This window comes from Elephantulus edwardii, unplaced genomic scaffold, assembly GCF_000299155.1.
Source record: "Elephantulus edwardii isolate Elephantulus edwardi_28Jun2011 unplaced genomic scaffold, EleEdw1.0 scaffold00036, whole genome shotgun sequence".
Classification (NCBI taxonomy): Eukaryota; Metazoa; Chordata; class Mammalia; order Macroscelidea; family Macroscelididae; genus Elephantulus; species Elephantulus edwardii.
Genome location: NW_006399786.1, coordinates 16,207,738 through 16,222,168, shown reverse-complemented (window position 1 = coordinate 16,222,168; position 14,431 = coordinate 16,207,738). Strand labels below are relative to the sequence as shown.

The window sequence follows — 14,431 nt, the reverse complement described above, 5'->3', positions numbered from 1 at the left end:
TTGGATTAAAAAAATGGAAAGCTACTTTTTTCTGACTTAACTTTTTGAATTGTAATTTGAGCTTTTAGAAGTAACCCATACTCAAGTGAATATTACTTTAATTCTTATAGGTGTGCTCAAGATCAATACATTTAGAAAAGTCTTCAGATTCATTAAAGGCAAACATGGCTGCTTTTCTCAAGTAAGTCAACTTATTCCTTTGAGCAGAGTATAACATATTATTGGGCTTTCTGTGTTTGCCCTACATATCTTATAAACAACTCCTAACTGATATTTGACAGTGAGTTAAGATTGAGTTAAACTCAGTGTAGCTCTGTGAAATTTTAAAATCAAGCAAGTTGTTTTTTGTATTGTTATTATGGTTGTGTGGTATCAAGTCAGAAGCAACTCATAGCTGACCCTCCAGTGGTTTCCAGACACAGTACATTGTATGAGAGGAGATTATTACCTATCTTTGTTCTGCATAGCAGCTGATTTGCAACGGAACTACTTACCGCTTACGCTACCAGAGTTCCCTCACTTTTGTATATTGTAGTAGTATTGGCATAGTTTTAAATAAAAATCAAAGGAACATTTTAAAATTTATTTTAAAACATTATTAGGATAATGATGGTATTTCAAACTCTTACTGTAAATGAATACCTCTAAAATAAATTATTAATAAAAATTATTAAAATGATTGATGGTTTGTTCTTTTGTTTTTGGGTTTTGTTTTGTTTTTTTTCCAACTAAATCTGTTTGTGTTTTTTCCCCCACAATATTTCTTACTGATCCAGGAATGTGTGCCTGGGATTGGAAGATCTGCAGTATGTTTTTATGATTTCTTCACATGAACTTTTCATTACATTGTTGAAAGATGAAGAACGAAAGCTCCTTATTGATCAGATGAGGAAGAGATCCCCTAGAGTAAATCTGTGCATTAAACCTGTAACTTCATTTTATGATATCCCAGGTTAGCTCGCCAGTCTACTAGTTAAAATGTTGGCACCTTTTGCTAGTTTGGATTAAACTTAAAATATATTTGAGTATGCCTCCTTAAATTGTTCTAACTTATGTCAGTATATTGTAGAAATTTTTGTATCTCCTGTATTTTTATGAAGAGCTAAGTGCTTGGACTCTTGGGTCATCTGGATTATGTGGATTTAGTCTAGATTTCTCAGGTAAAACTTTTCACCTGGGAAATAGACCAAGATAACTTTGCCTTCATTGTGTATTTGGGGTGTAAAACAAACACAAAGCAAGAGCAACTTTTATGTTTGCCTCTTGTTTAATTATGTCACGTGTAAATATTTATGCTTTTTCAGCCTATATCACTGAAGTTGCCTTCCAGCTAATTGTTGAGTTCTCATAACTAGTATTGCCTTATTACTTCATTGGTTTTTTCCATTTTTTTTCTGTTATAAGTGGAAAGTATAGTGCTCTTCATTATTGTAAATCATAAACTTCAAAACATAAGGCTCAATTCAGTTAGTTTAACAAAAGCACAGTTTTAGCTCCTTTGATTGTTCCTAGATTTATACAGGTTGACTATGTCTAAATTTGAAGAAAAAATGTAACACTGATGCAAAGTACTAGAGCTACCCTATTGTAGACTGTATTTGAAAGCAGTAATTAGAGATTTTAATGATTTTTAGGCTGTATTGGATAGAACAGAATATCTTCTTTCAAAAAGCATACAATTTAAATATTAGTAAAAATTGATGTTTTATTAATGCATTATTATGTTCAACAGTGTAGCTGTCTGTAACAGTGAACTCTTTCCATACATTCAACTTAAAACTCACTACTGTAACATCATTCTGGCTCAGTGACCCTCCATTGGATCTTCAAGTCACAGCATAGTTCTTTCTGTTAACCAATTATAGGCTATTACCTTTGTTTACATTCTCACTATTAGTTTATTTACTAATATTTAATAGATGCATTCTGCTAAATTTAGTACAATATTTACTAGATGCACTCATTTACTCAGTGCAGGTATAATGCAAAATGTATTAGGTTTTCTATGTGCAGATAAAGTTAACATTCAGTTACGTTCAGTTACTTTCAAGAGCTTTCTTTAACTTATAGATGTACTTAGCAAAATGCAAAATTTCTCTTAACCTTTTAATTAAAACATTACTGAAATAGAACTCTCTCCCCCCACCCCCACACCCTTTTAGCTTCAGCAAGTGTAAATATTGGCCAGTTAGAGCACCAGCTTATATTGTCAGTGGATCCCTGGAGGATTCGACAGATTTTAATTGAATTACATGGTATGACTTCAGAACGCCAGTTCTGGACAGTGTCTAATAAGGTAAGAAACTCTGTTAAAAATATTTTTCTTTTGAAAATAAGCCCTTTTTCATATGTAAGAAATTTTACGGCCTTCACAAGCAATAATATCTACTGTGAGAGAATATCCAAAATGTTCCCCAAGCCTAAAAATATAGTACAGTTAACTATTATTATGTTCTTAATGTCTTAACATGTGTTTGTAATTCATTGATTGTCATAGCATTTTCATTTGTTTTAATTATAAAGTTTGTAAGACTTATTGCTTACATAATTTGTAGTCAGTACTTGCTATGAACAGTATACAGAGTGATTTTTTTTTGCTTTGTTTTTTGATACTATCTTTTAGGGCTTTTTTTCCATCTTTTTTGTTTTTTGGTTTGCATACAATAAATTGTATACATTGTGTTTCATTCATATACTTTGTGTATTATACAATCATTTATAAGCATTGTGTTTTCTACAGTTAATTACTGTTGATTTATGCCTATTATTATGTCATCTTTTTGAATCCCAACTGAGTCTTTTTATTCCTTCAACCCCATCTGCCCACTCGGCTCTGCTATCCACATGATTTCCACCTTTCTCTTTGGTCCTCCTCCTTCATCCTTTCTCCTTCCTCTTTTGGGCGTTTATATACATCTTATTAGTCTTCCTTTCATTTAACAATAATGGTCTTATGTAGTATTTATCCTTAGGAGACTGAGTTCAATGTTCTGTAGACCCCCCCTATGTTACATGGTTATCTTACACAATGTTGTTCCTTAGTGCTACATTGTATCCCATTGTGTCAATGTACCACAGTTTCTCAGTCCTTTAATTTGTTGATAGATTTCAAACAAATTGAATAATTTTACTCTTTCTTTTGGTCCATGGCTAATAATTCCAAATTGGTAGGAAGGCAAAACATATGGTAGAGAGCAAAGCATAGTTTAGGAAAATAAAACAGGCTTGGGGGAGGTATGCAAGAAAAAGAAAAAGATACCAGAAATGTGTCCACAGGTGCATTCTTTGACATATTAGTGTCACAGCATGATTCTAGAGCAGTAATCTATTCCTTGTACATGCTTCTCCCTGTACCTGCCCCATTTGCTCATCTTCCAAAGCTAGAGTCTGAAAGGTAAGAATATATGAGGATAAGTTTTGTTTTGTTTTGTTTTTTAAAAAATAACATACTGTGCAGAGAATGCCAGTCCATGTGACTATTCCTGGCTCATAGAGTATATATTAATTTTGATTAGTGCTTTATTATGGCTGTTATTTTCCTCTCTTAGAAATGATCTCTGAATGATTAGGTTTTTTGTTTCAATTTGATGGTAGATTATTAGAAGAGCATTAATAAATTTGACTTTCTTTGTCTGCTTTTATGTATTTATGTGGGTTTTTTAATATCTTCTAGTGGGAAGTACCTTCTGTTTATAGTAATGTCATCCTGGGAATTAAAGATAATTTAACACGAGATTTGGTATATATTCTCCTGGCAAAAGGTTTGCACTGCAGTACTGTTAAGGTGAGTGAAAATGTATATTAACTGGATCACAAAATGCTTCAATAATTTCATCATGGAACCAGCAATGAGAGACTATCGTTTTTTTCTTGATTTGAAAAAAAAAATCTCATTGATGGGTTTGAAAGAATATTGGCACAGGTGTTTTGGTTTGCTCTTTTTTCCTTACCCTCATAACTGTGTCGGAGTGGTTGGGCATGTGTAGGCCTTTTTAAGGAGCCCTGATGGCACGTTGACTAGCTGACAGGTTGGCAGTTCATATCCATCAGCAGTATTGAGAGAGCTATTGATGAACATCTCTTCTCGTAAAGATTTAGAGGGTACCTGTGAGCTGTAATCAGCTTGGTAGCAGTGCATGAGTGGATCAGCCTTTTGAAAAACCTTAAAGAACATTATTGTCTGTATTCTTTAGGATACACTTAGTAAAGATCATGTACTATGATTAAAAACAAATCAAGATCCCTTAAAATTCTAGCACATAAGGAGTCGTGCTGGCACCTCAAAGGCAGGTGGTTCAAATCCACCAGTTGCTCTGAGGAAGAGAGACAGGCATCTCCTCCCTTGGATGGTTAGCTATGAGTTGGTTTCGACTTGACAGCAACGAATGGAGTTGTCTGTCTTTTACATAAGGATTTTACAGTTTGTTTGGGAAGTTGAGACACAAGTGAAACTTGAAATGTCATAGGGTAGGTATAACTGCATAATTAGTGGACCATTATGTTCTGTAAGAGTGTTAAAGACTATTTGGAAGAAGGAATTCCTGAGCTACAGCTGAGCTTGCCCATCTTTCTTCCTCAGAGCTGCTGGTGGGTTCAGACTATCAGCAAAGGCCACCTTTTAAGTTAGCAGCACCACACCCTAAGACTAGGCCACCAGAGCTCCCTATGAAAGGCTTAGGAAGGTAAAGAAGAAGGTGAACAATACTGAAGGTATGAGGAAAACATGAAAGATAAGAAAGGAAATGGTAGTAGTACTGGAATTAGCTGTTGCTGTTGTTGTTGTTATGTGCCATTGAGCCTGAATTGACTCATAGCTGACCCTCTAGCAGGTTTTCAAAGGCTATAAATTGTGATGGAGGAGATTGCTTTTCTCTGTGCAATTCTTGGTGGTGCATTTGAACTGCTTGCCTTTGGGTTGACAGTGCAACTCTTACCCACGAGGCCACCAGAACTCCCTGAGTACGGGTTAGGCAGACAAAGAAGAAGGTGAAAGACACTGACGACATGAAGAAGTACTCAAAAAGGAAGAATGGTATGTGAGAGTCCTGGAAGCAGTGAAGCAAGTGAAGAGGCAAGACTCAAACTGTGCAAACTCTTGTGAGCTTGGGTGGTGTATGGCTTTTCTGGTCCAGCTGTCTTCTGTCCAACCTGGATAGGAGTATCTAAGCTAGATAGACAGTGGCTAGAAGTGCAGGATTGTAGAGAAACAGTTTGCAGCTCTTCCCTTTTCTTTGTATTCTTTCCTAAGACTCTGACAGTCCACAAGCTGTGTTGGTTCTCCATTCACCACCCCCCTTTTCACAGTTGTTCTTTCCCTGCTTGCTTAAAAGTTGAGGTGGTAGAATGTGGCGAGTACGTCACAGTAAGTTGTTTTTTGTTGTGGTGTTTTTTTTTTTTGTCACAGTAAGTTTTGAAATCAGGTAGTTAAGTCTTGTTTATTCTTTACAGTTGTATGGGAAAGTCTAATTCCTTATCTTCTCCTTGTTAATTATTGTAACTGTTAATGTACCATCGAGTTACAACTGACTCATACCTGACCCTCCAGCAAGTTTTAAGAGGCTGTAGATCGCAAGGGAGATTGCCTGTCTGTATTCTACAGAGCAGCTAGTGAATTCAAACTGTTCTGTGTTGGCAGTGTAGTACTTTACCATTAAGCTACCAGAGCTCCCTATATAAGTTACATAATCACCTTTTTTTTTTTTTTATTTTGTGTGTGTGTACCGTCAAATCAGATCTGACTGGTACAGGAGGATATTGCGCCTCCTTCTCCGGCAGAGCATCTGGTGGATTCGAACCGTGTTCCTCTGGGATTGCAGTGCAGCTTCTTGCCACTAGGCCACCAGAGCTCCCCTACATAATCACCTTTTAAATGTCTATTTAAAAAGCACATTGAGATTTTTGCATGGATTACAATAAATATGTAAATCATTTGGGTAGAATTGACATCTTAATTTATTGTTGTTGTTGTTATGTGCCGTCGACTCATAGCGACCCTATGTACAACAGCCCTAAACTCCGCTCTGTCCTGTGCCAATCGCACTGTCTCTGACACTCCCATCCCAATTACCCTGTCACTAAATCAATCCACCTCATAGAGGGCCTTTCTCTCCTGCGCCGTCCCTCCACCCTCCCAAGCATGATGTCCCTCTCTAAGGACCGGTCTCTCCTCACAACATGTCCGAAGTAAGTTAGACGGAGCCTCAGAATCCTTGCCTCCAAGGAGCCACCCGGTTTAACCCTTTCCAGGACAAATCTGCTTGTTTTCCTAGCAGTCCATGGTATTCTCAATACTCTTCTCCAGCACCACAGCTCAAAGGCATCAGTTCTCCTTCTATCCTCCTTGGTCATTGTCCAACTCTCTGATGCATAACAGGTGATTGCGAAGACCATGGCCTGTATCAGACGCACCTTAGTCTCCAGAGAGACACCACTGCTCTTAGCACCTTGGAGAGGTCCCTAACAGCAGACTTTCCCATTGCAATGCGCCTTTTAATTTCCTGGCTGCTGGTGCCAAGAGTGTTGACTATGGAGCCAAGCAAACTAAAGCTGTGTACAATCGCAGAATAAAAGACTCTATAAATTTTAATTTATAGAGTCTTTTATTCTGCAAACATAGTTTATATGTTAATTTATGGTTTTATATCATCAGTGTTTTGTGATTCTCAGCTTATAAAGCTATTTTAAGAGGAAAGTAAGTTAAACTTCTTTTGACAGTAGTGCTTCTAGATTAATAGGTCCCAGACCAGTATTTGGTACATGATAGGATTGTGAATTGTTGGGCCCTCCATGTTGCTGTTGTGTAATGTCAATTCAGAACCAAACCATAGTGACCGTTCAGGGGGTTTTCAGAGAAAGTAAATTACGTGGGAGGAGATTATCCATCCTTCTCCAGAGAGCAGCTGGTGGATTTGAACCATGTGCCTTTGAGATTGCAGTTTCTTACCACTAGCCTCAGAGCTGCATAGACCCACTGAGTCAGAAAATCTATTGCTAGAATCTAGTATTTTGGTTTAATTAAGCCCTCCAGGAATATCTTAGAAATGCTAAAATTTGAGAAGTGTTGCTCTGTCCAGTGGAAATATATGAACCACATTGTTTTTGGTGATTATCTGATACTATTTTTGTTTGATGCTGTCGAATTGACTACAACTTGTAGCAACCTTATGAACCACAGATCTCAACCCTGTCCTATCGTGTGTCAGCCTCATCATTTCTGACATGTGTGAGCCCATTGCTCAAGTCACTGTCAGTACATCTGTTAAGGACTATCTTCTCATTCTACCCTCCACCTTTCCAAGCATGATGTCCTTTTCCAAGGAATAGCCTCTGCTAACACCTTTAATAGTTTAATCTTTTCTAAAATAGGTCAAGACAATCAATTCATTGTCTAATAGTCACATTATAGAAAGTACCCCAGGAAGGTGAAATTAGTATTCTTATTTATTGCTTATTATAATAAAATGGCTAAGAAATACTGCAATATTGAGATGATAAAATCTAGCTTCCTCTCCCAAGATAACCAATATTAAAACATTTAAATGAATCCTTTCCCTCTTGTCTCCATTCTTACACATAATTTCATGCTCTCCTACCTACTTGGACACAGATTTGTAGACTCCAAGGGAGAGGTAACCCAGGCTGTTGGACATTTTGTCTTTTACAGGACTTTGCTCATGCTAAACCGCTCTTTGCTGCTTGTTTGGAGCTGGTGACAGAGTTTTCACCAAAGCTCCGTCAGGTCATGCTGAATGAGATGCTGCTTTTGGATATTCGCACGCATGAAGCTGGCACGGGGCATTCAGGAGAAAGACCTCCTTCTGACCTTATTAGCAGGGTTCGAGGCTATCTGGAAATGAGACTTCCAGGTAAGATTTCACAAAGCTAATTTTCAGAAATTTAGTCATCAGATGACTATGGAAAAAAGGAAAAAAAAGTTTCTTTCCCGAATCAGAATTTAAGCTTCGAGTTTGTGAAAAATGGAGGAAATTGATATTTTTTTTAGGGTTATTGCAATAGTGGCATAAACTAAGTGGCTAAAAACCGCAGAAGCATATTCTTTTTCATCCCTGACTTTTAAAATGTGTAAGCGGAAATTAAGGGAGCTGTGCTTTTGTCACAGGCGTGCGGTTTCGGTCCCCTTTACCACTCTGCAGGAGAAAGATGAAAACTTGAAAAGTTAAACTTCTAAAAGCTCCCTGGAGGGTCAGTTATGAGTCACGTCCATCTGGACAGTACACAAACACAACAGAAAAGATCTAAATTGGCTCTTTGAGGAGAGACTTAGCCTTGCCCCTTGGTACTCTTGGCTAATTCCTCACATTACCCTCAAAGGAAGTCCTTGTTGTGATCCTTGAGTTCAGCAAGAGAAGGGTATTACCTTTCTGACTTCATGATAAAGCATGGGACTCTGCAGTTATTTATGAACAGTGTAGTCTAATTCTCAAATCACCACCTCTCAGATGTCTTTAAAAGTTTATCCAGGGGAGCTCTGGTGGCCTAGTGGCAAGAAGCTGCACTGCAATCCCAGAGGAACACAGTTCGAATCCATCAGATGCTCTGCCGGAGAAGGAGGCGCAATATCCTCCTGTACCAGTCAGATCTGATTTGACGGTACACGCACACAAAATAATAATAAAAAAAAAGTTTATCCAAAAGAAAACCATGAAGGATTTCTTAAAGAATATCGGGTCTCTGTTCTTTGGAGTAGACAAGATCCTCAAGAGTCCTACAAAATGGATCTCATCATGTTTTACCATTCCTTGTGTTTTTTCAATACAATTATATTTTCGATTAATGCTGCTTTTTTCCCCATCTCAGATATTCCTCTTCGTCAAGTTATAGCTGAGGAATGTGTGGCTTTTATGTTAAATTGGAAGGAAAATGAGTATCTTACACTGCAAGTTCCTGCATTTCTGCTTCAGAGTAATCCGTATGTCAAGGTAATTAAAGTTTAATCTAAATTAAAAGACTAGTAGACTGGTTGTTGTGTACCATGGAGTTGGAACTGATTCATAGCTGACCCTCCAGTAGGCTTTCAGAAACAGTTAATCACATGGATGGAGACTGGCCATCTTTCTTCTGTGAAACAGCTGGTGGGCTTGAACCGTGTGCTTTTGGGATTGCAGCACAGTTTCTTGGCACTGGGCCGTCAGAGCTCCCTAAAACAAGAATGGTATTAATTATAATCACTTCTTTAGATTTAAGAGAGGTCTGTGGCCTAATCCATCAGGTGGTGTGCTGCTAACCCAGCGGTGGAGCGTCTGCTGGTTTCAATCTACCATTGGCTCCAGAGGAGAAAGAGGGACAGTCTGCCTACTAAAATCAGTTGGAGGGTCAGCTGTGAGTCGGTTCAGACTCAGCAAGGAGAGAACACTTTAGATTAATATGTATTTGAGAATGTGTCTTATTTCTGTGCTTGTTGATTTGTAGTTAAAAAGCATAGTTTTTAAATTTACTTGACTTTGCCCTCTGCTCAGTATTTTTTTGCAATACTATAGTTCAAATCCATGAGCTGCTTTGCAGGAGGAAGTCTCCTGTCTAAGGTTTACCTCCTTGGTAATCCGGTGGAAGGGTGACTGAGTCAGAACTGACTTGATCAAGGCAGTGGACATAGCTTATTATTAAGACTATGATAAAGAATATTTACTTAGCAGTTTACACTTCAGTGTAGTTTTAGGCTAGTCTAAGAGTTAGTCAACTTTCCTTGCTTTGGTTTTCATAACTAAACTAGTGATTTTAAGCTGTGAAACACAGCTTAAGTGGGTCTGCACTGGTGAAGCCTGGGAGGAGTGAATGCACTTCTGCCTGTTGTCCTTCTGCTTCTTTACTTTACATTTTGGACCTTTTTTCTGTTTGTGCTTTAACTCTTCTATTCTTTAGTGCTGGGGTTTTCTTACATGTTAGGTCTTCCAAGTGTTCAGATCAGTCACTTTCATAATCTATGAATTTGAATAATACTAGATGATATAAAACTACAGCCTCTCCCCTTTGGATTAGAGTAAGATTTGCCCTTCTTAAATTCTCCCTCTGCATTAGTAGTCACTCTGTCTGTAACTACTGATAGGAAAAAATGTCTTTTTTTCTTAGAGAAGAGTTGATACAAATCTCATTTTCTTGTTTTACCAACTCTTCATTTCCTCACCTTTTTCCTAATTAAGAAAAAAATTCTTTTTTATTATCTCATTTGTTTTTATTAGATTTCCCTTTTTTTGTTTTGTTTTTGCATTAAAATGTAATTGTTTGTGTAGTAGAACTAGAGGATCCTCTTCCTAAACAGATTCAGGTCTGCCCATAGCCAGTGTGGCCTAAAGTCCTCACAGGATCTACCAAATACATAACATGTAGTTGGTGTGTTTCAGCTGTTATCTAAACTGTTTCTTAGTGGTAGAACTGTGGTATATGTCATCCTAAATGATCATTTGTGTACTTTCTGTTTGTCTTCATGTTATAGCTTGGACAGCTTTTAGCAGCTACTTGCAAAGAACTTCCAGGCCCTAAAGAAAGTCGACGGACTGCTAAAGACCTGTGGGAAGTTGTTGTTCAGATCTGTAGTGTGTCCAGTCAGCACAAACGAGGGAGTGATGGGAGAATTAGTTTAATAAAGCAGAGGGAATCCACACTAGGCATCATATATCGGTATGTTTTTGCCATCTTATTCATTATTTGTACTATCTGTAGTATTCTGAAGGAGCCTTAGTCACATAGTACATTTTGGGTTGGACTACTTACTGAAAAGTTGGGAGTTCAAATTCACCAGGTATTCTGTGGGAGAAAGGTGAAGTGCTTGCACCTCAGAAGAGTTACAGCTTTAGAAACTTCATGGTGTGGGGGTGGGGGAGGTCACCATGAGTCAGAATCAGCTCAGTGGTAATATGGTTTGATTTGGAGACCATTTTAAAATTCATATAGATGTATTCATGTATCACATAAGGATGAGCAATCCTAAGAGAATAACCCTATATCTGTATTTTACTTAAATATTTTATATTTAATTTTTTACATTCAGTGTGTTTACAAAATGTTTAAATTTTATTTTAGGAGTGAGCTGCTTTCTTTTATTAAAAAATTACGGGTAAGTTTTATTAAAAATTTAATCACTACTGCTGATTTTCATATACTATAAAAATATTGAGTGTTTCAAATACTCGCTGAATCATTAAGGTGATCTGTTATCGTGATATAATCTTTAGTGATTATTATTGAAGGAAAGAATATGAATTGAGTTGAATTTGCATTTACCTTGCCATATTTCAGTGAGTAAAAAAAGGTATCTCTCTTCAAATGTGAAGAAGTATCAGGCAGATGTGTAAAACCTGCTTGCTTAGAAATTTGGTAGAATTAATGGCATCATATTTGTTTTTTTGACATAACCTAGATTCAATCCTTTAAATATTAATACTTTTGAGGGAGCTAGAAATGTTAGTTGAAAGTAAGCTCTGGTTATTCAATTTCCAGAGTCCTAATGGGGAGATTGACTTGGAGATAGCACCATAATTCAGACACCGCCTAAATGTAGTATTTTAGCATAAATTGTGTACTGTGACTTTCACATGAGATTGAAAAAGAAACTGATATTCAGCATCTTGTAACGGAAAATAAAAATCACTCAAAGGGATATGGGTCTTTTGGGAGAGAAAATGAAGATGATAGGAAAAAATTAAATGTAAACTTTAAGAGTTTTGTGTTTTCTTTCCCACAGGAACCACTGGTTTTGACTATTATCTTATCACTTTTTGTGAAACTTCACAATGTTCGGGTCAGTATTTTGTAATTTCACTTTTAAAGAGAGCTCATGAAGTGTTTTTTTTTAATTGTACCTTCTTTTTTTCTTTAAAAGGAGGACATTGTGAATGATATTACAGCTGAACACATTTCTATTTGGCCATCCTCCATTCCCAAGTAAGAAACATTAGGGGTTCCTCTCACTAAGTCACTTAAATATTTAGAAATTGTTTTGTCTTGTAGATAAACCTTGATTTTAATTTGATTGAAAGGTGGTAAATCTCCCTGCCTTCTTCCACTAGTTAATATTATTTTACTATAGTAACTGTTAACAAAAATTATGGACATAACTCTTAAGAAGGAACTACAATATATCAGACCTTGGAAGAATAGAAGATCTCTAAGTGGTCCTGAGTACTTGACAGTAAGTAGGTGGAACTAGAAAAATCAAGGCCAATGAGAATTCTCTTTAAGTCTAAGCTTATAGATTAGAGCCATGACTTGGCTCTGATGTGTCTCTGATTCTAGAGCCTGTGTTCTCTTACCACTGGACTTCACTGCTTCTGGAAGCTGGGAGGTTGCTGTTATTGCTTGGGTGGAGGCCTGGCTTTTCTCATTATATCCAGTATCCCAAGACTTCTAGGCTTGACTCGTGTTGTTTTCATGTACTGGAGCTGACTCATAACCTTAACCCTGTCCAGCGAGTTTTCAGAGGCATTGTGTCAGACGCATTGTGAGATTGCCCATCCTTCTCTGCTTGCTTGACCCTCTGTTGCTACTTAAATGCACTGAAGTAGTCTGCTTGTCACTTCTGTCCTTACCTGGTGAGGACCAGTGAGACATCTAATAATTTGAGAGAGTCAGTTAATTTTATAAGACACTACAAGGTGGATATGAGGTCAAACAGCAATATTATTAGTATTTGAGGACCCTTCCCCACTTCGTGGTTTCTTTTAAATGATAGAACTTAAGAATCATTTGGGGAAATGTGTTTAAATTGTCATTTTAAAAAAAAGCAAATTTAACGATTTTTGCCCAGCTACTTTTATGTTTTGCACTGTTGTAGAAGATCGAAAGATAAGTCTTTAAATATCTTCCCCTCTTCCCCAAGTGTGTGGTCTGCTCTACTTTTTCTATGATATTTTGGAAGGGAAAAAAATCAGCTAGTTTTCACCACTTTGTGAAAGGCTAGTTTATCATATTTTATGAGACTTGTTTTAGTAGTTTTTACATTTTTACGACTGATAATTTTTAACATGTTTCTAGTCCTGTAAATTTGGCTGTCATTTCCCCCCCCCCTTTTTTAAGTAAGTGCTAGTGTAGAATTTGAGAATGCCCTTTCATATCTAGATTAATGTTAAATGTGTTTCCTCTAGTCTCCAGTCAGTGGACTTTGAAGCTGTGGCAATCACGGTGAAGGAACTGGTTCGGTATACACTTAGTATAAATCCAAATAACCATTCTTGGTTAATTATTCAGGCGGACATTTATTTTGGTAAGTATGATAATCTGGCTACTGTATGATACTTGGATTTTATAGCACTGTTAAAAGTAAAAAGAAAAATATTATGCATTCTGTTTATTATTGTGTACTGTCAAGTTGGGACTGACTCATAGTGGCTATTCAGAGGCAATAAAGTGTATGAGGTGAGAGTGCCCATCTTACCTCCATAGAGCATCTAGTGGGTACATGTTTTAGAACAATACTTTTATTAAACTTTGCTGAATATCAGTTAGTTAGCTAGATTAGCTAATATTTCCTTAGTAAATTTATGGTTGTTGATATTTTGTAGAAATTTTGGATAACTAACTTTAAAAACTCACGAGTAGGTGTTCATCCAATAAGTTGGTAAAACATTCCTAAGGGATAAAGATGAAGTTTGTTTGCAGGGTTGCTTTTTTTTTTTTTTAATTTTATTATTTTTGTGTGAGTGTACCGTCAAATCAGATCTGACTGGTACAGGAGGAGATTGTCCCTCCTTCCCTGGCAGAGCATCTGGTGGATTTGAACCATGCACCTCTGGGATTGTAGTTGCAGCTCCTTACCACTAGGCCACCAGAGCTCCTCTGCAGGGTTGCTATTTAAAGATTAAGTAAAGTCTCTTGAAGTCCCCGGTAGCACAGATTGTTAGGTATCTTGGCTTCGAATAAAAGGTGGGTAGTTTGAATCCATCCAATGGAATCTTGGAAGAAGAAAGGCCTCAATTTCTGAAAAGTGACAGCCATCAAGAACCCTGTGGGATGCTGCCCTACTCAGAGACACAGGAGGTTGTCCATATGTTGGACTTGCCATATGCCCTCAAGTCAGAAGCAACCCCTAGCTGATGTTCCAGTGGGTTGACAGTGGTGGTAAATTGCATGGGAGGAGATGGCATAGCTCATCCTGGGTTGCAGCTGGTGGAGTAAAACTGTGTGCTTTTGGATTGGCAGCTCAGCTCCTTGCCATCAGGCCACCAGAGCTCCCCAGGTGGATTTGACTGATGGTAATTAGTTAAAATTTCTTCAGGCATTCTTAATAATTACTTGAATTCTTAGACATAATTAGATCCCTAGGTTTTTCACCTTTGCTATATGGAAATGCAATTTTCTAACTGTATATGAGATGGCAAAGGAGGTTGAGTTTTCAAGCATGGAAATACAAAGGAAGAGGAACAGTTGTAAGCAGACACTGGTGATTGGGACATGGAATGTGAGAACCATGAATGTAGGA

At 37.3% G+C, this 14,431-nt stretch overlaps 1 protein-coding gene across 1 annotated transcript in view; it reads left to right on the top strand.

Annotated features, from left to right (window-relative positions):
* INTS8 (integrator complex subunit 8) overlaps positions 1–14,431 on the top strand; it is a 50,156-nt gene that overhangs the window by 22,639 nt on the left and 13,086 nt on the right. Inside the window, 11 exon segments of the mRNA XM_006884580.1 lie at positions 111–181; positions 777–952; positions 2,163–2,296; positions 3,674–3,784; positions 7,664–7,865; positions 8,818–8,939; positions 10,451–10,635; positions 11,038–11,071; positions 11,699–11,755; positions 11,837–11,898; positions 13,098–13,216. Of these exon segments, the coding sequence (XP_006884642.1) occupies positions 111–181; positions 777–952; positions 2,163–2,296; positions 3,674–3,784; positions 7,664–7,865; positions 8,818–8,939; positions 10,451–10,635; positions 11,038–11,071; positions 11,699–11,755; positions 11,837–11,898; positions 13,098–13,216 (1,273 nt within the window).